Source organism: Mesoplodon mirus (assembly GCF_964341445.2).
Source record: "Mesoplodon mirus genome assembly, chromosome: 20".
In the NCBI taxonomy this organism is placed as follows: Eukaryota; Metazoa; Chordata; class Mammalia; order Artiodactyla; family Ziphiidae; genus Mesoplodon; species Mesoplodon mirus.
In genome coordinates, this window is record NC_138996.1 from 34,485,448 (window position 1) to 34,512,088 (window position 26,641).

General features: G+C 43.8%; 1 protein-coding gene and 1 long non-coding RNA gene across 2 annotated transcripts; both read left to right on the forward strand.

The window, feature by feature from the left end:
- Nucleotides 1–18,677: 18,677 nt before the first annotated feature.
- Nucleotides 18,678–22,355, forward strand: LOC309795808. The gene is made up of 4 exons (XR_014292366.1): nucleotides 18,678–18,796; nucleotides 21,642–21,738; nucleotides 21,828–21,866; nucleotides 22,184–22,355. It is a non-coding gene; the product is annotated as an uncharacterized lncRNA (long non-coding RNA).
- A 238-nt stretch (nucleotides 22,356–22,593) lies between these two features.
- LOC309795974 (putative protein FAM90A23) lies at nucleotides 22,594–24,832 on the forward strand (the record flags this gene model as incomplete). The annotated part of the gene is made up of 4 exons (XM_082608799.1): nucleotides 22,594–22,686; nucleotides 22,784–22,983; nucleotides 23,422–23,563; nucleotides 24,131–24,832. The coding sequence occupies 4 exons, from the start codon at nucleotides 22,594–22,596 to the stop codon at nucleotides 24,830–24,832; spliced, it is 1,137 nt and encodes a 378-aa protein (XP_082464925.1).
- Nucleotides 24,833–26,641: the final 1,809 nt, after the last annotated feature.

Consider the following 26,641-nt stretch of genomic DNA (forward strand, 5'->3'; position numbering starts at 1 on the left):
TACCCTCTAGAAAGTAATAAACACGTGTAGCGTGTTTCCTCTGGGGACCGGGTGCGTGTTGACCAGGCCCTTCCCGTGTCCCCAGGTCACTCAACCAAACACCCCGGCTCGTCCACACGGGTCCCTTCCTCCAAATCCGTAGCAGAATTTCCCCTCAGAAATGATCTTGAACCCGTAAAACATATGACAGCGTGCTGTGATTTTCACCCCAAACCCCTCACTGAACGCATACTTCTGTAAAATAAGTCTTGCTAAATCACTGCACAAGACAGTGAAGAATAAAGCACTTGGAAAAGTCCACAAAATGGAAAGCACTTTCCCACTCTTTGAGATAAATATGTACCTCCGGGTAGGGTCTGTCCTGAGGAAACTAACCGCCAACTGTCGGGGGCAGGCGGCGTCCTCGAGGTCAGCGGGCAGAAAGCGCATGCGCCCTATGTGCGTCACGCCACGTGACGCTCCTGCGCCCTCTGCCGGCGGCCGGGCGCGGTACAGCCCTATGTTAGGGAACCTTGCCGGTTGGGACCCGTTCGGGCTACACAAAAGCCCTCGCTGGAAGAAAAGGAGCCCCAGACAGAAGATCCAAATACTTTCGAGGGGCACATTGTATGTGCAACCCACTTCATCAGCCAATCAGCCCCCCACATCCGTCGGAATCTTCTGAAGCTTGCCATGGGCCTCCAAACCCCTCTTAACCTTATTGACAAGATTTCAGCGTCTTTAACAATAGAGACCAGGCTGAGGAGGAAAAGAAGGAACAGTGTGACTTAAGGAAGGGACGACGGCAAGCCAGGCTTTGGGCAGCTGTGATGACAAGACCTAACCCACCTCCTGGTCACCCCAAAAGGACTCCCAGAAGACCTCCGCCAGGGAAGGGAGCCTGTTCAGCTGTGGGAGTCCCAAACACTGGAACGAGGAATGCTCAGGAAACAGGTCCCAGCCTAAACCCCAAATGCCATGCCCACTCTGCAAGAAGATGGGCCCCTGGAAGAGGGACTGCCCCCAGCTCCGAAGGGAGCAAGGAAATTCCTCCCTGTCAGTCATGGCAGTGGCTGATTGACAGGACCTGGGACCTCCCAAGGCTCGCGAGAAGGCAGCCATCATCACACGGGAGGAACCGCGGGTGACCACTGACATGGCAGGTGAGCTTGTCCAATTTCTAGTGGACACAGGAGCTACTAACTCTGTCCTGACTTCTCACGCTGGGCCCCTTGCCCCTGTAATCTGCTCTATTGTTGGGGTCAAAGGAAAGCCAAAACTAAAACCCCTCTAACTTGCGCCTGGGGAAAAAGCCTTGTAACTCCCAAGGTTCTTGTCATGCCTGAATGCCCCAGCTCGTTATTGGGAAGGGGTTTTCTCTCAGCCTGTGGTCAACTCTTAGTCTCTGAAAACCAAAGCCAAGGAATGGTTTTGGCTGGACTATGTATTACACAAGACATGGACAGCCCAACCCAAAATATTCCTCCCCAAATTTAAAAACTTATAGATCCGCAGGTCTGGGATCAGGCAATCCCAGAGAAAGCAAAGTTTGTCACTCCTATAAAAATCACCTTAAAGGAAACTAGTAACTTCCCTTCCAGGTGCCAATACCCTATAAAACCAGAGGCTCAACAAGGCTTCCAACCCCTAATCTCAAAATTCGTTAAATACAGGCTTTTGGTGCCATGCCAATCTCCCTGTAATACTCCAGCCCTACCTGGTCTTTTCCAGGAACCCTTATCTCCATCATCCTTTTAAAATGCAATTTCAGACTTTCCTGGTAGCACAGTGGTTAAGAATCTGCCTGCCAATGCAGGGGACATGGGTTCGAGCCCTGGTCCGGGAAGATCCCACATGCCGCGGAGCAACTAAGCCCATGCACCACAACTACTGAGACTGCGTCCTGCAACTACTGAAGCCCATGTGCCTAGAGCCCGTGCTCCGCAACAAGAGAAGCCACCGCAATGAGAAGCCTGTGCACCGCAACGAAGAGTAGCCCCTGCTCTCTGTAACTAGAGAAAGCCCTCGAGCAGCAACAAAGACCCAACTCAGCCAAAACAATTTTTTAAATAAAATAAAATGCAAATTTCAAAGAGGTAAAGCAATTTAGAACTTAACTTGTGAAGGATAAAGGACACTTAGAAATCCTAAGTGTCTTCTGTAAACATTAGTAAGAAGGGTTTAGCCATCTAGACAGGTGACGTTGATTTTTCCATCTGCCAGAAGCCCAGTTTGAATCCAACCCCTTGAAACTGATGGGTTTTACGTTGTACCTGACAGAGCTGAAATTTTGAAATGGGATCTATGAAGTCTCTGTGTGTTCGTATGCATCTATGTGTGTGGTAGGAGCGTGGTATTGCCAAAATTAATTCGTAAAAGAGCTCTATTTAATTGGCTTAAAGGAAATTAAGTACTTATAGCTTATATAAATACTCAGAAATATGATCTGGCCAGAATGAATTTCAGGTTTATGTCACCTGGAAAATATTCAATACTAAATTAATATCTGGCATTGAAGATGGCTTAAGCTTGTTGGTGTAGTGAATATAGACATGTCTTTCGAGTCATCCATGTTAAGTATAATATTTCTGTTGTACCTAGGTTTACTAGGTGAAATAAGACCTCATCCTATCAGCTAAAATTTGTCAACGAGAAAAGTAACTCGATGTGAAAAAAACTTTTAAGGAAAGTAAGGTGTGTGTTTTTAGTAAAGAAGGTATGAGGAATGGAACTGCATTTTATTAAGGGGAAAGAAAGTAAGTCTGGATGGTTTTGGATGGAAAAAAATAATGCGGTGGATGTAAGGCCAACTGGCCCGAGGCAGGGGAACGCAATCAGATTCACAGGTTGCATCAGACCGAAACTCTCCGGACCACCCAGTTCCAGAAACTGACCTGGGGACCTCCCTCCCGGCCCAGCCTTCCCTTTCGAGGGGTGGGACTAGCGGTCCCAAGTCTGATGTAACCGGCACCACGATACCCGAAGAGACCACCAGATAAGGAATACCCTGCGCCCTCCCAGGTTCACCACGCCCCTTTCCCTTCTTCCCCTATAAAATCTTGCCCAACCCGCGCCCGGGTGCGACTTCTCTGGCCCCTTTCTCTCGGACCAGTGAACCTCGCCCGGGAGCGCCCCCTAATAGAGCTCACTTGAAACTTTCCTCTGTTTCGCGGTGCCGTTTGTTAGGATCCGACCTTACAGTGGATACAGAAAGTGATGGAAGTTTTGTGGAAAGTGAACCCTGAGAAAAGAGTTTTGTGCATGGTCAGGATTGAGTAGGTTTAGAATATATTTAATTGAGTAAATGAATTTTAAATGTAAGCTGGTGCAAAACCTGAATTTGGCCTTTCTCTCTGTTAAAAGGACACATTTTCTTAAAATGTTAAACTGCCTTTGGTAACAGGTTTTAAGTTCTTTACCTTTTAAGTGATCTGTTATGTATTTGCCTTTAAAATCTTTTATTGTGGGGCTTCCCTGGTGGTGCTGTGGTTAAGAAGCCACCTGCCAATGCAGGGAACATGGGTTTGAGCCCTGGTCTGGGAGGACCCCAACGCAGCCAAAAATAAAATAAATTAAACAAAACAAAACAAAACAGAAAAAACCAACAACAAAAAAAACTAACCATGCCATGTTTCAAAGTCTCTTGCCTTCGGTGGCCCACACTCTGTCTGTGGAGTGTGTTTCTCTCTAAATAAATCTGATTCTTACCTATCACTTCATCTCCAAATTCTTTCATGACAAAGAAAGAACCTGAAATTCACTGGGAACACTAGGGGCAGTGAAAGTATTATACGCAATAATGATGACTCTAAAGACAGGTCTATATTAATTAGATCAACAAGCTTAAGCCACCTTTAATACCAGATATCAGTTTGATGCTGAATATTTTCTAGGTTACATGAGCCCAAAATTCATCCTGGCCAGTTGTGTATTCCTGAGCATATAAGCACTTAGTTTTGTTTTTCTTTTTTAGTCAATTAAGTAGAACTTTTTTACAAATTAATTTTGGTAATACCATACATCTACAACACACACAGACACATACAAAAGACACATACAAACACACAAAGAGACCTCATAGTTCTCATTTCAAAATTTCAGCCCTGAGTCAGGTACAGCAACATAAAACCCATCAGTTTACAAAAGAGGTTGGATTAAAATTGGGTTTCTGGCAGGCGGAACAAATCAAGCTCACTTGTCTAGACGCTAAATCTTTTTACTAATATTTACAGAAAAGACACTTAGGATTCCTATTTATACCTTGCCCTCTTTTAAAAGGATGGAAGAGGACTTCCCTGGTAGCGCAGTGGTTGAGAGCCCGCCTGCCGATGCAGGGGACACGGGTTCATGCCCCGGTCCGGGAGGATCCCACGTGCCGCGGAGCGGCTGGGCCCGTGAGCCGTGGCCGCTGAGCCTGAGCGTCTGGAGCCTGTGCTCCGCAACGGGAGAGGCCACAGCAGTGAGAGGCCCACGAACCGCGGAAAAAAAAAAAAAAAAAAAAAGGATGGCAGAGATAAGGGTTCCTGACAAGACCAGATAGGACATTTGCATCTCAAAGATACAGGCAAGTTTCTCCTAGGATGACTTTGTAAGATAAGTAAGGAAAGTTTGGGGAGTGGTGAAAGGATTGGTGGGCTCTGGATTATTTTTGGAGCCACACCTCTGGTCCTGTAAAGACTAGATTTGTAAAACAAGGACAGTTTTTTTCTTTTTTTCTAAGAATTGGGTGGCTACCTCAATGCTATGGGAGGACTGACATACCCATTTACCTATGCTGGGATGTTTTACTTTTAGCTGCTGTGATTCTTCTGCAATCAGATGCAGATAAAAGCATCTCTTAAGTCTAGGACTGAGAACCAGCCGTATTCTCCCGGAATAGTTGTGAGCAGAGTGTATGGATTAGGCACCACAGGGTGTAAGTCTTGGACTACTTCATTAATAGCTCTCAAATCTTGGACAAAACAATACTCTGCTGAGTTAGGCCTTTTGACTGGGAGGATAGGGGTGTTATATGGGGACCTGCCAGGTTTAATCCGTCCTGCTTTCGAAAACTTTTCCAGAATTGGCTGAATTCCCTTTGGGGCCTCTTGTCTCAGTATATTATTTTAGATTAGGTGTCCCAGCATCCCTTTTGCAAAGGAGATCTCATCCCAAAGAGGGGATTGGACACTCTGGCATATATAAGAAGCTATGTTTCAGGGTGAGGTCCCCTAGTTGGCATTCTAGAGGTTGTAAGAACAAACAGTTTTGTACTTCTCCAGGAACTCCCATGACCACGATAGACTGAGGTGTGTTCTGTGCAACCTTAGTATTTACCACAGAGCATGTGGCACCCGTATCTGCTAGAAAGTCAATCAACTTGCTCCCCACTTGTCAAAGTTACCCGGGCCTCCAGTGGGGAAATTAGAATCGGATGCCTCAAGTCCAAGGGAGTCCCCCGGCCTCTTCATTCATTATCAGAGTGTTCCTCTCTTTCCCCCATATGAGAGGCTCCTGTCTCCTTTTTATGATTCTCCTTCTTATTCTTTAGTCCAGGGCAATCTTTTTTCCAATGCCCTTCCTCCTTGAAGTAAGCACATTTTTCCCTCCCCAATGGTTGCTTACCGTCCTTTAGGTTACTCGCCTTCCAGGAATTCAGTGCTGCCAGAAAAGCTGCCTCTTCCAGTTTGCATCTTCTTGCTTCTGTCGTCATTCCCTGGTGCTGAATCCTTTAAAAGCAACATCTACTGATTGAGAAGGGTTCATTCCACATACACCATCTAACTTCTGTAATTTTCTTATATGTGGGGCGCGTTGCCCGATGAAGGCGCATCCTTACGTTCTCAGGGTCTGTATCTGTGTAGTGCCTATAACCTTGATAAATCTTTTCTAGAAACTCCGATGGATCCTCATTTGGTTTTTGTTTTATCTCCTGAATTTTGTTAAAGCTCTTTTGTCTAGGTCTGCCCTTGGGTTTCCTTTCGACCGCTGCACCATAAGGGGGCAGCCCTCTGACTCCTTTCCTCCTGATGCAATAGCGTAAATGCTTCTACATATGGAATCTCGTCTCTTTCCCCTGCTCTTTTGCAAAACACTTCTAGTTGCGAGATCATACAGTAACTGAGGGAGCCATTCAGGAGCCATCTGTCCTCTGATCCTAACATATATTGGGTCCACACCCTATTACAATAGTATATCACCTCTTTCTTAGTCATAGGCTCATGGCTATGTTTTGCCCATTTATCTAATATATGCCCCAAAGGGCTCTCCTTTGGGATAGATGGAATATTTCCCATTTTTTATGTTCGATAACACCAAAACACAAGAGACGCAAACAAATTCCAACATCGATGCAGGCAAATGAACAGCTTCCCAAATCAGGTAGAGTCCAAGAACAATTCCCCTCTCCAACAGGGTAGCCCAACGAAATGCAAAACAAACTGAGGGGGGAATTTGTTCACAGTAGTACCAGAGCTACATGCCTTACAAAGAGCGAGTCTCGCAGAAGTTTGTGGATTCCTTGCTCCAACTGCCAAGTGCTGGGGTAGCCGGTGCCACTTCAGGGAATTTTGAAGGGAAGATCCTCAGGAGAGATAGTCCCAGAAGCTGCTAGGGCCTTGTCTCAAAATTCCTGACTGGGGCCGGCTAGCCATGATTAGCAAGGCTCTTGGCTGGCTAAGCCAAATTTGTTACCGAGTCCAAGCTCACTCTGCTCGCCACATGACAGGCCAATAAATTGGAGATGAGGTGTTGAGGAAAGGAATAGCGACTTTATTCGGAAAGCCCGGCATCCAAGAAGATGGCAGACTAGTGTCCTAGAGTACCATCCCATCGGGGTCTGGATGCTACTTTCTTTTACAGAACACAGAGGGGGAGGAGGTGAGGAAGTACAGTAAGAAGGGCCCTAAGTCTTGCAAAACCCCTGGTTTGGCCAGCCTGTGGAGGGGGTATGTTAATTTCTTCTTTCTTGCAGCCGTTCACTGGTGGGCAGGGTCAGAATTTCTCCCTGTGAGCTGAACAAAGGCACTTTAGTTTATCATTCAGGCAGAGGGACAGGGTTCCCAGAGGCAGGCCATTATGTATGCTTATAGCTACAGACAGATAGTAACAAAAGCAATGGAGAGCAAAGGTTAAAGTAAAGGAAACAGATCCAGCATGGAGTGAGATTTTGTTCTTCCCTGTTATAAAATGTATAAATCAACTGTGAATGACCTGGAAGTAAATTTATTTACTATATTTTACTATGTAGGGACATTTTTTATTGATTCCTCCATTAACCAAGAAATAAAGTATAAAATTGTCTTCCCATTTTCTTTGGACAATTAATAAATTATTAACATGTTCTTGAAAGTTCTACGCAGCCAGTGCTTTAAGAGTCAAGTTCTCCATCCCAGTAATATAACTTATATTGTCACCTCATAATTTACATTTCAGTTTTTCATATTTTCTCATCTTTCATTTTATTTGTAAGTACATGTTTCCTCCAGGGAACTCCAGCTTCACATACCTAGAATTCCGTTATGTCTGATGTCCTGCTTTATTTCCAAGATACAGAATGTTTCCCCATACATAGAATGCACTCAAAAGTATTTATGGATGAAAAAGGTTAAATGGATTTTCCTAATATCCTTTTACAATGTCCTTTCATCTTTGCTCTCCAACTGTGTGTGAGGGTTATAATTTTATATCAGTCTGGAAAATCCAATCCAGTTGAACAGGGTGTGTGGCTCACAGACTGAAGCCCTATTAGAGTCTAGTTAGGGTGTGTCCCTGGAATGTAGCCAGATTAGGATTCCAGTAAAAGGAAAGTCAAACAGAGGAGGCATTTGTCCCAAGAAGAAGAAACAGAACAGGAGCAGTTTGGGATGGTGGAGGAAGAGGAATTGGCTGCTTGCAGTGGAACTTGCCTCTGAATCTATTTTAGCTTCACTAGCTCCTCTGATTTTAGGTTCTGGTAAATTCTCCAAACAGTGAGTTGTGAGGTGGCTTCATTCCCTTAAAATTGTCTAAGTCGTATCTGTCTTTAGACTTTTGTCCTATCAAAGCTGCTTCTTATGGTCTTTAAATTTTATTGTGCCAAGATTTATTTTATCACTCTCATAATTCTAGACTTGACTATTTGTGTCTTTTTTTGTTGTTTTTTGGTCCCAACAATACAGTCACTACCAGCCACATGTGGCTGTAAAATTTAAATTAATAAAATTAAATAGCTATATTTCACTACCTCTGTAGCGTTACTTAAATTTCAAGTATTCCATAACCACACACGTGTGGCAGTTACTGTATTGTACAATGCAGATACACATCACTTCCTTCACCTTGCAAAGTTCTATTGGCACGTTGATCTGTAACTTATGTGTTATTTTTTGTTGTTGTAAATACTTCATTTCCTGCCTTTCTGGATTAATTTCCTTTTATGGGTTTCATCAAGCGATTTTCTTCATTTATTTACTTATTACATTTTATTTATTACATGTCTTAAGTATCTCAAGATAAAATAAATCTCTTGAGGTATTTATTTTAATTATTTTTTAAAATTAATAAATATTAACCTTTGATTCTTATTACTTGAGAGATGGAGTTGCACAGGGATTCCTAGGTATATTGGTTCTTTCTGCTTATAGGGGTGCCCTGTTGCACATGCCTGGGGATTTCCTGCATACCAGATAGGGACTTACATATTCCTATCTATCTATAGAGTAAATAACCTGAGAGTAAAAAATAACAGTCCATTTCACTCTGAATTTGCCTTGACGTCAAAACCAAACATAATCCACGGCCAAGTCTGAATTAGTTTTCCTAGATCTTCCTTCCCTCCTTGAACATTCCCATGTTCTCTGGCTAATCCAAATCCTACACAGTATTTCCTGGAGGTCCCTTAGGCATAGTGAATTGTCCTGGGTAAATGAGTTACTTGGTCATAATATGTAGTTTATCTGTGGGTGCATGAGGCAAGAGAATGATCTGAGGAGTTGCAGAGTGTTTCCCTACAGGAGGAAACCACAGTCTACACGTGGCATGAGTCACGATTCCTGAGAGTTTGAATCAAGGAGGACATTGAATCACTCTGGATGCCCTAGGCTGCTGAACACACAAAACTCAAGGCTTATCATGGCTTATTTGTAAGAGGTCTGTAGTTTGACCTTCTTTATTAACATCCACGTCTGTAGCCTTCTAACATGTTACCCCGCAGAGAAGATTCTTAGAGTGCATCAATTATTTTGGTTTGAGGGGCTGGGGGTCACGCCCAGGTGACAGTTTTGGGCTCCATTTCAGGTGGGTCTGGAAGTTCTGCACAGGACTGGAGTCTCATGACTTCTTCTCCATCCTCAGATTTGCGTGCTCAGTGCTTGGATTGGCTGTGAGTGAAATCCCGAGAAAGACTCCTGGCGACCGAGTTGTTGACAATGGAGCCTCTGGTGAGTAGCGACGCCTCCTTCTCCTGAAGCTACACCCCGAGTGCCATTAGATGGATGAGTTTTTCAAACTGGCTTGTATGTTCTAAGTGTAGTCAGGCAGTGTTCAGTCATCTGAGCTCAAATTACTTTGCTCTAGGACTCTGGGATAGTTATCATGGGTCAGGACTAATCAGAAACTAATCTCATTCTTTAATTAAACTTATGAGAGCCGGCACTAATCATAGTATTTACAAAAGAGATAAGAAAACTTCTTTTAACTGGTTCAACCCTTGTCCTGATTGGCAAACAAAGATTAACTTGTTGACCGTTTTTGGATGTGCTGGGCTTAGGAGCTGGTGATGGCAGGTAGCAGAGCTGAGGAAGGAGCAGACCTTCCAGTCCCTGGAGAGTCAGAGCTTACAGCCTGTGATGTAACGAATCCAGTGTTACACCACCTGGTGTGAGGCTGTTCAGTGTTGACAAGAGCAGAACACAGGTTTAGAACTAAAGGGGAATCATTTTACTTTTTCTCCATTTGAAGACTTTCACAATTATTCAGTATATATGCACTACTGAAGATTTCGGAAAAAGTCACCAAACTATCATTAGCATTCTTTCCCCAAATCACACATTTTACATACCTGTTAGTAATTAACCTTTTATTCATATTTGATAACTGGGAGGAATGTGTAGGGAGGAGTATTTTCTTAATTATTCTAAAGAGAAAGGAGAAAGACTAGAGTAGGTAGAATAAAATTAGGTTCTTTTATAGATTTTTTAAAAACTGGAGAAAACAAAACCAATCACTAGGCTTCTTTCATCCTTCAGCATGGAGACAAGATTAGATTACAAGAGAAACAGTGATAACTAAGGTCTAGGTCCCTGAGAAGGTAGAGAGTGGGAGTCCTTCCATCACAGCGATGGTCAGGCTAGGTCTCTCCTTCACTCCAGCCACCTGAGTCCCCAGCTTATGCTTCTGAACCATCTGACCTCAGAGTTTGTTATGAACACCTGTGTCCTGTAGCGTTAAGAGGAAACACCTCCTGCGACCGAGTTCTGTATGAATCTTGTTCACTTCTGAGGAATGCTAGGCATTCCTTCATAGGTCTTGATTGATAGAATAATGTATTTCTTGTAGGTTTGCTAGACAGGAACCACTTAATAGAAAAATACTTTGGATGTTTTAAAGCCCATAACAAGTTATTAAAGCAGTTCATATTTGGGGAATGAAAGGTTCCCCTAGGGAAATAACTTAAGACAAAAGTCATGTTTTCAAAGTAGCCCATCAAGATTATTGTTTGCCTTGTCATGAATCTGGAGAGTTCCTTGAAATTATTAGGGAACAGAAATTGAGTTATGAATTTGCAAGTGAATATTTTATAATCACCTGTCTGGAAGTCCTAATTCCCAGGTTATTAAAAAATGTCCATGTCGTATTATAACACACTTCAAGTGTTATTTCTGTGAAATAAAGCTTCATGACGTCAGAGTGTGTAGGTGTCTGTGAATGTACCTGAAAGGCAGACACCAGCTCAGCAATGACAGAGAACTGAGGGGAACCCCACACAGAGCGTGATCCTTTATCCACCCAGACCCTTCATTTCCTCATCTCAACCCTCCCACCCTGGACAGTGGTAGGGACTTCTCTGTCTAAAACAGAATATCCCTGATATTTTAGGAATCAGTGACATTTGAAGATGTAGCAATCAACTTCACCCAGGAAGAGTGGGCCCTGCTGGACACATCCCAGAAAACCCTGTTCAGAAACGTGATGCTGGAAAATATCACCCACCTGGTCTCTGTAGGTGAGTCTGTCAACACGGATGTATGTGCACCTGTATCCAATCCATTCATTCACTCACTGAACAAGCATTTAGATCAGCTTCCCTGTGTTCCACTCCAAGTCCTTCCTGATTCTTTGATAGTCCTCATAACTACTTAAAACAAAGACGTTTCATTTCACGGCACTTTTCATTACTACACTGGAAAGTAATCTTGGCCACATTTCATATCTCTGTGGCTACTCAGTGTTTACACTCAGAACAGAACTGGGGATTCAATGGATATTTTAATGCATAAGTAAATGGATCAAATATTTTAAAAATGATTCTTCTGTTCTAGTCACTCCATGAAGGCCTGAGACCAGACTCGTGTATATGACATAATTTTGATGATTGCTCTAAGGTGTATCCTTACTGGCTCCTGTTTGAAAGTAATATTCAGCCCACTGTAGAGTCTTTTAATCTTTCCCATTTGGAAAACACTGAGGATTCTGTAATCTCTCTTTGAACTTGGGCACAGGCATCAGCCGCTAGAGGGCCTCACTGTGTTTGCTGCTGCTCTGGGTTTCCTCCTGGTCTGCTGAAGGACCTTCACTGTTTTGTCTGTTGAAGATGTTGTTGCCTGCACTGACCTTCAATTATCTCTTTACTTTCCTCTTTCCCTTACCCTGGCCTTGAGCACAGCAAAGGGTAATTAGCCCAGACTCAAAATCCAACATTTTTTTTTCTTTTTCAAATCAAACAGGGTATCAGATCAGCAAATCAGATGTGATTTCCCAGCTCGAACAAGGAAAAGAGCTGTGGAGTGAAGCAACAGGATGCCTCCAAGGCCAGAGTCCAGGTAAGAATCAGGGGCCTGTGCTTCACTGCAAGAAAGTTTCAGTCAGTGTGTTAAGTCCTTGGAAACACCAATGAAAGTTTGATGAAGTGAGTATTCTAAACTGGAAGTGAGGACATTGGGCTGAAATTCTTCATGTTGTTATCATTCTTTGCATCTACCAATCACAATTCATATTACTTCCTGCCATTTTCTATTCTTTAAGGAAAGGGTGCTTGTGGACTTACTGCAGTTAAGCTTTCACTTAGTGATTCTTGTCCTGATCGCCCCATTTACTGTGTTTTCCATCATTTGCTGACCCAGTGTCTCTCCACCACATTATATTTTTATATTTTAATCCTGTTTTTTTCTAATAGACAATGACTTTTAAAGTATTTCTACTACCTTGAGTATTTCTTTATTATACATTGTTTCTCCAACTAAGTGCCAACTTTTGAAAGATACTCACATGGACCTTGGTGTTTGTTTACATTTCTATTTCCCTAATGCCATTCTAAAATCTATATTTTTTCCATTTCTTTAGAGGGTGAAAGTCCGCTTAGACAAGAAATGATATTCACGCAAAGTGTCTACAGGAAGCACATATCTGCCACCATGCCAATGGTAAGTTTCATGGGTGGAACACCAGTCATCCAAATGAAGCACCTGGCAGTGAGATAAGTTGGCAGTTGAGCACAATTACTGGTATGTAATTAAGTGGAGATTGAACTCTTTCTGGGAATATTTTTGGATAGGCTTAAGTCAGTTAAGAAATTAATATGAGCTCAAAACGACAACATGAGACCCAAGGAAAAAAGTCAGTTGCACAAACATTGCTCATCTCCTAGTCTTTACAACAGACTGAAGTCTTCAAAATTAATCTGATATCTGGGTTGGGAAACTATAAAAGAGAACATTTGTGCCTGCAAGGGAGTAACACAACATGTGTATGCAACTGACACTGCAAACATTTTAACAGGAGACTACAACTGACTGATGCTCTAGGGTGTAAATGTAGAGGCATGAGTGTCTGCATGGATGTGGGTGAACCAGTAACAGCCTCATATCTCTTTCCCAAAGCAGGTTTCTCACACACAAGGGGATCCTGTTGGATGGACTGATTTGAGTGATGAATTTACTCCTAGATCTTCACCTCAACATTCACCAATTCCCTTAAGAAGGAAAAGTAATGTCAACAAACAGCATAGAAAATCACTTAGTCAAGGGTCATTCCTTGACCGACAGGGTCACATTCACACTAGAGCTAAATCGTATGAATGTCCTCTATGTGGGAAAGCCCTTAGTACTTGCTTTAGGCTCAGGCAACACAAGATGATTCACACTGGAGAGAAACCATATAAATGTCAAGTGTGTGGGAAAGTCTTCAATCAAAGTTCCCACGTGAAACGACATGAGAAAACTCACACAGGAGAGAAGCCATATAAATGCCGTCTATGTAAGAAAACTTTCAGTCAAATCTCTTACCTTAGAAAACATGAGAAAATCCATCCCAGAGAGAAGCCCTATGAATGTCATCTGTGTGGGAAAATCTTTAGTCAAAGTTCTAGACTTCGCACGCACAAGAAAACCCACACTGGAGAGAAACCACATGTATGTCTTCTGTGTGGGAAGGCCTTCAAACAAATTTCTGAACTGACTCGGCACAAAAGGACCCACACAGGAGAGAAACCCTATGAATGTCAGCAGTGTGGGAATGCCTTCAGTCAGCGTGCAAACCTGAGATGCCATGAGAGAACCCACACTGGAGAGAGGCCCTATGAATGTCAGCGGTGTGGGAAATGCTTCAGTCGTGGCTCTTCCCTGAGACGACATGAGGGAACCCAGCACTGGAGAGAAAGTCAGGAGGGCCCTCAGTAGACGTTCTGACCTGAGATGACATGGCGTCATATATGTGAGGAATGTGGATGGAACACCAGCCATAACTTTAGCATTTAACCACACCAAGGTTCACACCCACTAAAGAAACTCTGTCTGTAATCAACATGGACACTTGTTCAGGCATCACACTCCTCAGTCCAGACAGGCATCACCTGTGGATGTGGATCCATACGTGTGTGCCCTGTCTCTGTGGCAAAGCCTTTAGTCATTGGTCTAATTTTAGGTAACTTAGTAGAACTCACTCTAGAAATATAATATGGGTGTTTTCAGCAACAGCTCCCCACTCTAAAGACCCTAGAGCAGTGGTCCCCAACATTTTTGGCACCAGGGACTGGTTTCGTAGAAGACAATTTTTCCACAGGCAGAGGGGTGTGGGGTGGCATGGGGGATGGTCCAGGCGGTAATGCGAGTGATGGGGGGCAGCAGATGAAGCTTGGCTCGTTCTCCTGCCACTCACCTCCTGCTGTGCGGCCGCGTACCTGACAGGCTGTGGACCAGGTGTTGGGGACCCCTGCCCTAGAGACTTGAGCAGAGGATAACCAACCCCTAGTCCTTCTTTGATAATTATTGTTCAACACGAGCCAACTCCAGGTGGAGAACCACTAAGACTGTAATGACTGTTAACAAACACTCATTTGATCACCAGGCTTGATGTGCACGAGAAACTCAGCAAAAAAAAAATAAACACTAAAACAAGAACGAAGATGTAAAATCTTGAGAAATACCCAAGTATGTTGAGCAACACCAAAGCATACTTATAAATAATTCATCCTGGAGAAGTGAATCAATGTAAAGTCATGAGAAATTCTTTCTTCATAGAGCAACCTCTCTGGAACATGTGTGCTCAGACTGTACAACACAGCCTCCGTGCTGTGAAGGAAGGAAAGTCTTCAGTGATCACTTATTTCTTAGTCAACATTAAATTCTTGCACTGAGGATTCAGCAATCCTAAAAATCAAAGTGGAGCTACAGCTAGATTTCATATCAGAAAAAACTGACCCTCTGAGTGGGAGGGGGAACCTCTAAAAGAATCCTTTAACACACATTCAGGCAAATTGTGATTTGTGGAAATACCTCTTCATTAAAATGTGGCATAAAATGGAGAGTGAAGTGATCTAGCAATATAGAATGTAGAGTTTGGAAGAAATTAAAATTTGTGTATAGAATAATAGTTGCAAATATTCAAACAATAAAGTCTGTGGCTAAAGGAGCTAAGTGTTGGTGTCTGGTTTTCTTTGTGCCCCTGTAAACATAGGAATTCAGGTCTGCACCCTCGGAAAGTGGGCAAAGACTCAGCCCCACTCTCTGAGTGTCCCCTTTCTCCACAGCTCTTTCCACACAACTCAGCTCCACTTATTCCAACGTCTCTCAACCCCATCTACCCTTTCAGGCCCTGGTGGTGACACAGCTCTGATCTTCAGCTTCACTGGCCAGGTTTCCCAGAATGTCACCAACCTGGTCAGGCAAGGTCATGAGGAAGTCTCAAAGACATCTATCTAGTCCTACACTTTTTGAGGCCTCTCAACATATTTCTGCAGATGGAAACCACCGGGGGCTAAAGAGACAGGCATCTCTGCCCTCCCAGACCTCAGAAATCTCTTTTGTTATTTTGTCCCAAAACCTCTGAATTGAGCTAAGTGGATGAAGAGTTCCTTCCAGGATCGTACTCTCTATCTTATTCAGCTGATTCCTGAATTATGCACCCAGCAGTCTCACTAAAGAGGAACCCAGCCTTGTTACCCCCGCATAAGCTCATGGAATAAACCTCCAGGATTATAAAATGCCTGAAACTGTCAGCCATCATGCAAGCCAGTTTTTAAAATAATTACTGCAATGTACTTTTCCCCAAGAAAAAAATGAATGTTCTCACAAAGCAGATCTCCCCACTTTGTCTGCAGGACTTGGAATTTATCCTTCAACACAAACCAATATTGAACATAAATCTCAAGGGAAATTCTTCCAGGATATCCACTGGGATTACTTGTATTCTTGTAACACAAAGTAGCACAATTCCCAAACCACAGGCCTGAGTTCACTTTCAGGAGCACATACAAGGATGATACTGATCCGTCATTACTTTTCAAATCTCCACAAGGGATTCTGGGGAACAGTCAGGGTGAAAAACAATCTTGTGTGAGGAGGATGAGCAACCAATTCTATTGTCTATCTATTGTGACAGATTTCTTTCCTTGGGTACAAAAGGCTTAACAAGGTCCTGTGAACTTGGAGCAGCATAAAAGTCAGCTCGGAAAGAAAACTTTCCCCATGGACCCTTCCTCAGCCACCTTGGAAGCTGCATCTCAACCAGTGGGGTTTGTCCAGCACCCACTTTTCTGAGATTCTACTGACAGGAGGAGCACAGCTGGATTTCAGGTTGGTTTGAAGTAAATTTGGTGTTCAGTTAATCCCCCAGAGAAATAGGACAGTGGTCAAAATATGTAGTGATATGGCTTTAGGCAATGGGGTAAAGATTCTTTAATTTTTTAAAATTTACATTCCAATTGTTTTCTTTTTTTTACTGAGGTATCATTCAGTTATAATATTAGATAAGTTTTATGTTTACAACAATATATTTCAACTCCTGTATACCATGCACCTGCTCAGGACAAAAAACTTAGTTTCTGTCTTTTCCCATCTTGTGGCATTTTACAAATTGGGCCTTCCACCTGCCACTTCCCTTCTGGTTTCCAGTATTCTATCTTGTGCATCTATGTGTTTGTTTTGGTGCCCTTTGGTTTCATCATTAATTTTTTTCTTTATTTTTTCTTGTAATTTTTTTGTATTCCACATATGGGTAAAGTCATAAGGTGTTTGTCTTTTCTGCCTGTCTTACATTGTTAACATGATACCCTCCAGGTCCCACCATGTTGTGGAAAATGGCAAATTTCATGTGTTTTATGACTGAATAGTGTTCCATTAAATAACTACCACCTCTTCTTTATCCGTTTTTCCATTGATGACCACCTATCTCAAGGAGTGTACTGCCACTGTTTTCTTCTAGCATTTTTACAGTTTCAGGTCTTATATTCAAGTATTTCATGAGTTTTGAGTTCACGTTTGTGTATGGCATGAGTTTGTGGCCTTGATTCTTTATTTTTAAGGGTAATTCTGAAAACAGAAACTGGTACAATACATCATTCTTCACACTATTTATTACAAGAAGATGAAAATTCAGAGGGCATGTAAATCAGCATTCTGATTTATGTGGGGAACTGAAACAGCAGTTATCAAAACAAGGTGGGATTTTCTATAGGCATTGAAAGCCTAAATAATGGATTTGTTCCTTCTTAGCTGAAACCTCTTTGTCTTCCATTAACAGAAACTAGATAAAAAAGGAACAGTGAAGAGAAAAGATTTAAAGCTCAGCTGTGAAGCTTCTAGTTTAATAGAGGGGAAAATATTTTTCCTGAGTGAAGTTGTACTTGAAAACGGCCTGCTCTGATGTGCGATGGGAAAGTCAAATTTTCAAGAAGTAAGCATAGTTTCCTTTGATTTTCAAATGCATGTACCACAATATTAAATGCAGCTTTCTCATTGCATAATTATTTGTTCCATATGGGGAAATGTTGTCTTTCTTTCTCCTGTCTTTTTTATCAGGACATGGATGGTGCTGGTGGCTGCAGGATAACATGAGCGCACTTGATGCCATAGGACTTGACACCTCACTGTGATTAAACAGTAAATTTTATGCCATGCATGTTTTGCCACAGTAAAAATTGTGATTCTCAGAAAAAATAAGCATATGCAAAAATGTTTAGTTTTCTTTCAGATCATAATTATTCTTAAAAGTAAGTACAGGTGTCCCTCTAGTTTTAAAATGCATGATAACAATAAATCACAATGTATAAACCTTCCTTAGAGACAGGGTAAGAAAAAAAGGGATAGATATCTTTCCTTGGCTACAAATGTCTTAACAGGGTCACGTGACCTGGAGTAGTATAACAGTAAGCAAGAAAAGGACCCTTCTCCCATGGACCCTTCCTCAGGCACCTTGGAACCCACACTGTGTTCACTGGGGTTTGTCCAGCACACATATTTCTGATGATCTACCAACAGGAAGTACCCAGCTGGATTTCAGGTTGATTTGCTGTATATTTGGTGTTCATCTTGTTCTTCAGGTAACAGGGCAGTGGTAAAAATAATGATGTGGTTATGGGCAAAAGATATGGATTCTTTAATTTCTTTTCAATTTATTGTTCAGTAGACTTTTTTAATGAGGTATTTTTTGGTTATAATATTAGATAAGTTTTATGTGTATGACAATATATTTCAACTCCTGTACCAGGCTGGATTTCAGGTTGTTTGATTTTATTTGGTGTTCAGCGTATCCCCTAGAGAATTAGGACTCTAGACAAAATATGTATAGATGTGGCTTTATGCAATGAGTCATGGATAATTTAATTTTTAATGTAATTATTTATTTTTCTATGGTATCATTGGGTTATGATATTACATGTTTTATATGTATAAGAATATATTTCAACTCCAGTATGCCATAAAACTGATCAGCACCAAAAACTTAGGTTTTTTCTTTGCCATCCTGTGGACCCATTTTACTCATTGGCCATCCTCCTGCTGCTACCCTCTGATACCCACTACTCTGCTGTGTGAAGATATGTGTTTGTTTTTGTGTCATTTGCTTTCTTCTTTAATTTTTTTTACTCATTTGCTTTTTCTTTGTATACAGTGTTCCACGTATGAGTGAAGTCGTAAGGTATTTGTCTTTTCTAAATGCGTCTTCAAGACATTATTAGAGTAAAGGTGATACGTAACCTTGATTGGTTAAGAAAAACCTCATCAAGGTCATGTGACCTGGGAACAGACTCAAAGGCAGCTTGAAAGTGAAATTCCCCCACTGACCTGTCCTCAGCCCCCTTCAAAGGTGCACAGAGTATCCAGCACCCACCATTCTGAGCATCTACTGACAGATACAAGGCACACAGGTGAGATTCAGGTTGTTTGATTTAAATTTGGCGTTCAGCTTGTCTGTCAGAGAAATCCGACAGTAGACAAAATATGTACTGATGTGGTTTAAGCAATGGAGCGCAGATGCTTTAATCTTTTAATTTAATTATTTTTGTAAGGCATCATTCAGTCAAAATGTTAGATAAGTTTTATGTGCACAAAAATATATTTCAACACCAGTATACCATTAAATTGCTTACACCAAAACCTTAAGTTTTTTTGTTGCCATCCTATGGACCCATTTTACTCAACGGCCACCCCCCCACCCCCGATCCTACCCTCTGATATCCACTGCTCTGTTCTGTCAATATATGTGTTTGTTTTTGTGTCATTTGTTTTCCTCTTTAATCTTTTTTACTTATTTGCTTTTTGTATTTGTGTTTAGTGTTCCACATATAAGTGAATTCATAAGATATTTCTCTTTTCTAAATGTGTCTTAAAGACATTGATAAATACAAGGTGATACATAATGTTGATTGGTTAAAAAAACCTCATCAAGGTCTTGTGACCTTACAGAAGTATAAAGTCAGCATAAAAGGGAAGTTCCTTCCTCAGCCACCCACAAAGCTGCATCTTCTCAAGTGGAGAGCATCCAGCACCCACCATTCTGAGCATCTACTGACAGAGAAGAGGTATCCAGCTGAGTTTCATGTTGTGTGATTTAAATTTGGTGTTCAGCTAGTCCCTCAAGGAAACAGGACAAGAATAAAATTACGTAATGATGTGGTTTTAGGCAGTTGAGTATTGATTCTTTAATTTCTTTTTAATTTAATTAAAAATTTTTAAAACTTAGATATCATTCCATTATAATATTAGTAAGTTTTATGTGCACAGCAATACATTTCAGTTTCTGTATACCATACACCTTCTCAGCACCAAAAATGCAGTTTTCCTGTGTCACCATCTAGCTGCCCCATTTTGTCCATTTTGCCTCTGCCTGTGGCTTCTCCTCTAATTTCCACTACTCGGGTCTGTGTATCTTTGTATTTGTTATCGTGTCAACTTTTTTCTTCCTTAAAGTTGTTTTTACTTATTTTCTTTTTGTTTGTTAAGTTTTTGTATTCCACACATGAGTGAAATCACGAATTATTTCTTTCTCTTAACATGTCTTCAGACGTGGTTAGACCAAAGGAGACAGATGATGTTGATTGGTTAAGCAACCCTTAACAAGGTCATGTGACCTTGGAGCAGTATCAGGTCAGCTGGGAAAGGAAATTCCCCCTTGACCCGTCCTCAGCCCTCTTCAAAGCTTCATTCCTCCACCCACCTCCCTGATACTCTCCTGACAGAGAGGAGGAGTACAGCTGGACTTTAGGATAGTTTGCTTTAAATTTGTGTTCAGCATATCCCTCAGAACAAGAAGTCCATAGTGAAGATATGTAGTGATTTGGCCTGGCAATAGGGTAAGGTGTCTTTTTTTTAATTAATTTATTTATTTTTGGCTGTGTTGGGTCTTTTTTGCTGTGTGTGGGCTTTCTCTAGCTGCGGCGAGCCGGGGCTACTCTTCATTGCAGTGCGCAGGCTTCGCATTGTGGTGGCTTCTCTTGTTGTGGAGCACCAGCTCTAGGCATGCGGGCTTCAGTAGTTGTGGCACACGGGCTTCAGTAGTTGTGGCTCATGGGCTCTAGAGCGCCGGCTCAGTAGTTGTGGCTCACGAGCTTACTTGCTCTGCAGCATGTGGGATCTTCCTAGACCAGGGCTCGAACCCATGTCCCCTGCACTGGCAGGTGGATTCTTAACCACTACACCGCCAGGGAAGTCCCAAGGTGTCTTTATTTTTATAATTTTATTTTTTAAATTGCATTAACAGTGGGTGTCAATATTAGATGTTTCATTTGTACAGTATTACATTTCAAATGTTGTAAATCTTAACACAGGCTCACCACCAAAATTTTCCTCTCCCACTGTCACTACACATTTGACCACCTTTACCATTGTGCCTTGGCCCCTGAGGTTTCCTCCTTGGTATCCACTACTCTGTTCTGTGAATCTATATGTTTGTTTTTGTCACTTGGTTTGTTCACCGATTTGTTGGTTTATTTCCTTTTTGTTTTTTCTTACTATCCTACTCATGAGTGAAGTCCTTTGGTATTCATCTTCAGCCTCTGACTTTCTTCTTTAGCATCATAAGAATAAGTTCTATCCATGTTCTGGAAAATAACAAGATTTCAACTTTTTTTACGGCTGAATAGACTTCCATAGAATATACATACTATTGTTTCCTTATCCCTTTTTCCGTTGATTGGAACTATGTCAAGGAGCATATATCTTTTGTTTTCTTCTAGGAGTTTTACAATTTCAGGTCTTATCTTCAAATCTTTCATCGATTTTGAGTTGAGTTTTTTTTTTTTTTTTCTTTTTGCGGTATGCGGGCCTCTCACTGTTGTGGCCTCTCCCGTTGCGGAGCACAGGCTCCGGACGCGCAGGCCCAGCGGCCATGGCTCACGGGCCCAGCCGCTCCGCGGCACATGGGATCCTCCCAGACCGGGGCACGAACCCGTATCCCCTGCATCGGCAGGCGGACTCTCAACCACTGCGCCACCAGGGAGGCCCGAGTTTTAAGTATGGTGCCAGATAATGATCTAGATCATTTAACTTCAGTAGCAGTTTTGAGAACAGAGGCTGAAAAAATATATCCTCTAAATGTTCTTATTACGTGAAGATTCAAATTCTAAGGAATTTAGCATCCTAGCTTTCTGATTGATGTGGGGCACTGGATGAGCAGTTGTGAAAACTTGGTAGGATTGTCTGTAGGCATTGAAAGCCTAAAAAATTATTCATTCACCCTCAGTTGAAACATGTATTTCACATTTTATTAACTAGGTAAAAGTGAGACACTGCGGGTGAAGGATTCAGAAAACAGTTCAGACCCTGCGTTGTGCCCCGTCTAAGCTAGCAGAGGAGAAAATAATTTTGTTATGTGAGTTTGTATTTGAGAATTGCCTTCTCTGATGTCCGATGGGAGAGCCCAATTCTCAAGGAGTTATCAAACTTATGTTTGGTTTTCAGATGCCTGGGCGTCAGTATTAAATGTGGCCTTTCCATAGCGTAAGTATTTCTGTACGTGTGGGGAAATCTTTTCTCACTCTCATCTGTTAGACTGTGATACATGTAACCAAAGTCTCTAACTTTAGTCTTTCAAAGATGCAAATCCAAATTCACAGTTCTGCCTAAAACTTCTAACCAAGTCAGGGTCCTCATCTGTGGGTAGGTATCTGGAGAGAATGGAGAAATGTCTGGGCAGAGAAGTCAAAGTATCAGAAACCTGGATTTCCTTAGTGGTCGTGAGGTTTCATGACCCCATTTGTGTGGAGGGGGCAGGGGTGACTTGTATGAATATGACAGTTTTCTCTTTCTTTTTACAGAGGAAATCCAAAAAGTAAGATTGGTGAGAAGCACCGAGGAGGCAGGGAACATGGCCTGTCGCTGCAGACAGCTGGGTCCCTGCAAACTCTCTCAAGCCCAGCAAGTGAGGAGGCAAAACCCGGGTGCAGGGAGGCAGGTGGCTCCCCAACCAAAGGACGAAGACCCCAGGGTAAGTGGAGGCATGGACTCCGGAAACAGGGTTTGGGCCTGGAATACCTGGGTCCATAACTCCCTTGCCCAGCCCCATCCAAAGACAGCTGCCTTGGGACCTCATCCCCAGGGAGACAGGGCCGTTCAGAGACGGGGGCCACCTGACCCCTCCTTACTGTGATGTCTGGCCTGTTTTTATGCAAATCCTTCAATTGGAGTCTTGCTGTGCACGCTTAGAGCACCAGCCCTTCCTCCTTTGATGCTCCCTGGCAAAGGCTTTGGGAAGCCCCACAGTATCATAAATATCCTGGCAGCTAAGGGGCCGGGTGCTGCTGTCCTTTCTCCAGAACCAGTCAGTGTTCATCACTCTCAATCTGTCCTTGTGTTCGCTTTGCACGTGCGCCTGTGAGTTCTGCTGACTCACTCACCTTGTTGCCCTCCACCCACAGGTGAAGTGTAGGGACTGCGGAGCCTTTGGGCACAAAGCGAGGAGCCTCAGGTGCCCCATGAAGCGCTGGCATGGGGCCCTGGCCCCCCAGCCCTTGGGCTCCAAACTCGGCAAGGAGAACCTGGAACCACGGAAGCTGCAGGACCTGCAGACCCCCGGGACCCCTAACACGGCTGAGAGAGAGAAGGCTGAAAGGCAAAGGTGAGCAGTGAGGTGGGTGGTACCCAAGCTTCGGGCTGAAACTGCTGGAGACGGTTCCCGTCCTTCTCTACACTGGGTGCCGAGCCATCTCTAGAAGTGACAGGGAAAATGGGGAAACAGGAGCCATGTCCCGAGGGGGCCACACTCAGGAGCTCAGAATAAGCCTTGACGTCACTGAGGGGTGTGGAGAACACATGCAATTTTGCACCTGACAGGCCCCAAGGCCATAGGGACAAATAGACAGGACTTCCTGGGAAACCCAGGAGGGAACCCTGGAGTCGGAGGAAGGATATGAGCGGGGGAGGAGTCTGCACAAAGCACAGGGTTTCAGGTCCGGTGTCACCCCTAGACTTGGAAAGGGTCTGGGCCACAGCACCTTTGGTCCCAATGGTGACAAGGAAATTGAGTTTCTGCCCCTGAATGTGGTTTGTTTTGCAGGAGAGACGAGCAGCAGAGGAAGCTACTCCAGAGATTCCCCAGGAAACCCCAAGGGTGGCGGCGGCAGCACTGGAAGGAGGCGACAGGATCCTGCCCCTACCTGAGGGTCCGTCTCCTGGTTCCCGCTCTTCCTCCTTCTGGGGTAACACGATTGGCCTCAGTCCCCTTCTGTGGGAGGGAGCGGGTCACGTTCTTTTCCAACCAACGTGATCCTTTAGAGTCCTTTTCAGAGGCCATTTTCCTCGGTTTCTTTGACTTTGCATTCTTACTTGCATGGCTGGCAAGATATGCTGTTTGGTAAATGGAAGTGATTTTATCAGCAGCATTCCATAAGCAGAATCCTTTAAGTGAAAACACGAATCTGTCAGTTGTGATTCATCCTCCAAAACTGGCCATCCAAACTTATTTTGCCATCTAAGTGCCTGGCCTGCAAAACACCAAGTTGTGTGCAGCCCTCGGAAGGGGGTATACAAAAAGCTTGTTTCCACTTACTTAACAAGAGACATTGTTAAACTCTTTCTATTTGCCTATTTGATGTATAAATGTCTCAAGGTGATTTTGTAATTTTCTTTTTCATGAGCACCACTGAGGTTGAGTGTCTCATCACATACAATTAGTTCCTATGAGATGGTTTTTGGTTAATTTTAATTTTTCCTGGATGGAGAGAAGATTCTCATCTCTGGCCTTTCTGTTTGGTCTTCTCCTACAGCATCCAAACACGCCCACGCTCATCCAGGCATCCAAGAGGAAACCCCTCCGGGATCCAGATTTCCTGAGTAGGTCACCTGTCAGAAAAGATGACAGGGAATCCACCCACCCTGCAGTGTCTCTCATCAGCAGAAGTTGGGTCCAGGACTCCAAAAGCAGCATCAAGGCCCCAGGCAAGAGATCTGCCCAGATCCCCATCCAGACATGTCTGAGCCCCCCAAAGAAACCTAGACTCAGCCCCATCCAGACTCCCCAGAGGAGCACTCTGACAGCAGATCTGGGTGCTTTCCAGAATCTCCCTCCTCCACCCAGTACAACTGGACCCACAGGGACCCCCCAAGTCAGCAGGAAGACACCTGCCCAGGGGCAAAGCCTTACCCTCAAACCTCCACTGGACAGATCTGGCCCCAATAGTGTCCAAGCCTGCACTAGACACCATCCTCCACCCATCAGCCATGCCCCAGGCCAGCCTCTCAGGAAGCTCTTCGTGAGAGTAGACGAAGGCAGGTGGAGCTGCAGGGACGTGGCGCCTCCCTCCTTGCCTCGTCCTGAGCAGTCGGCCCCTCCTGCTCACAACCCTCCCACTGGCAGGAAGCCTGAGGGACACTGGGCCCCTGGCCCCCGGAGTGTCCTCTACGATGACCTTCAGGTGTCTTCTTCCTCTGAAGACAGCGACTGCAAGGGACACGCCAATGGCAACTAAGACTTGTCCTCCAGCCCCAGGTGCCCTGGAGGTGACTGTGCACCTGAGGAGGGGGAGGCACAAAGAGCAGCTGCTCCTGGAGAAGCAGCGAGTCCCCACCCCTGGTGGGCGAACAGTGCTGGAAACCCAGACGAGCCCCAGCAACACACACGTGCACGCACTGCACCTTCTCCTGATGGAACGAGAGTCACCTGTCAAAGGGTGCTTATCACGCTGGAATGGCAAGTTGTTTGTCAGCCTGAATCTATTTCAAGTAACTGAGACAAATTCCAGGAGTAACTTTGAACTACTGTGTAAATAGGAAGCTATGGTAGTAATCTGCATTTGGTGCAAATGTCTGAACTTTTAGAACCTGGCTAAAGGGCCCAGCGCTGGGCTTTGCAGGTCAGCAGTGCCCTGTCCTGAGATGAGACTCGTGGATTCTGTGGAGTCTTTCACTGTAAATCATGGTGGGGACACTCCCACGGCTCTGCTTCTTATGCTTCATTAAATGTTATTATAAAGCTTTGTTTTCAAAATTTCTTTCCATTTTAATAAAGTTCTACCGTATAAGACATGTTGTACGTGGTTTTTATCTCTAAGCCTTGAAGATCATCTTAACGTCTATTTTTACTCAAGATAGGTTTTGTGGGGGCTTCCCTGGTGGCGCAGTGGTTGAGAGTCCGCCTGCCGATGCAGGGGACAGGGGTTCGTGCCCCGGTCCGGCAGGATCCCACATGCCGCGGAGCGGCTGGGCCCGTGAGCCATGGCCGCTGAGCCTGCGTGTCCGGAGCCTGTGCTCCGCAACAGGAGAGGCCACAGCACTGAGAGGCCCACGTACCACAAAAAAAAAAAAAGAAAAAAAAATAGGTTTTGTGGAGACTTCCCTGGTAGGCCAGTGATTAAGACTCCCTGCTTCCAATGCACGGGTCGCGGGTTTGAGTCCTGGTCAGGGAAGTAAGATCCCACATGCTGTGTGGCCAAAACACAAAACAGAAAAAGTAAGATTGATTTTGTAACTGAGGGGAAAGAGGAGCTTGGGAGGACCTAAGGCTTATTAAACATACAGAACCTCCGGCCCTCCCAGATCCACGGGTCAACATATGCACATTAACAATGCACCGTGTCAATCCCCTGCATGGGCGATGTGATAACGTGTAGGCTGCCTTATTCTCACACTGGGCCACATTGGACTCAGTTGGTGAATCTTAATAGGTGCATAAGCCTGAATCCTACTTCAAAAGGTACGAGTTTATGTTGTCTGTTTTGAGGCCTGGGCATTGGGATTATAGCTGCTCTGGAGGTGATTATATCATCTGGTTTGAGAACCACTGGAGGTGGTGGCAGTGATGTCACCTACGTCACATGCTGCCTCTGTTCTCTAACAGGAGGAGACCTGAGCAGGTCCAGGAAAATTCACTGAGCTGCGTAGAGAGGGCTTCCTGGGAAGAGCAAACCACGTTCCTACCTCCACACGGAACAACTGTCTGGGGACAACATCTTCATTCCGTAGAAGCCTGTACCTCAAGGGCAGCAAGCTGCTGGTTGAAGGCACAAGGTTGTTAAAATATCGGGAAAACGGAGCTGGCACACTCGGGGCCATGCCCACACCTACTGGAACTTCTGAAATGACCCTTCTCTTTGTGACCTGGGTCTAAGCCTATTCCTTATACTCCCTTATCTCATGACCTCAATCCTGTCCCAGTACTTTCTTAGAGATTCTCACAAAACAAAACACTATTGATCCTTACTTCTGGCATTTCAAAGGGTCTGAACAGACCCTGACAAATGTTCTATTTTATGGAATCCTCTGAACATCACAGGATTAAA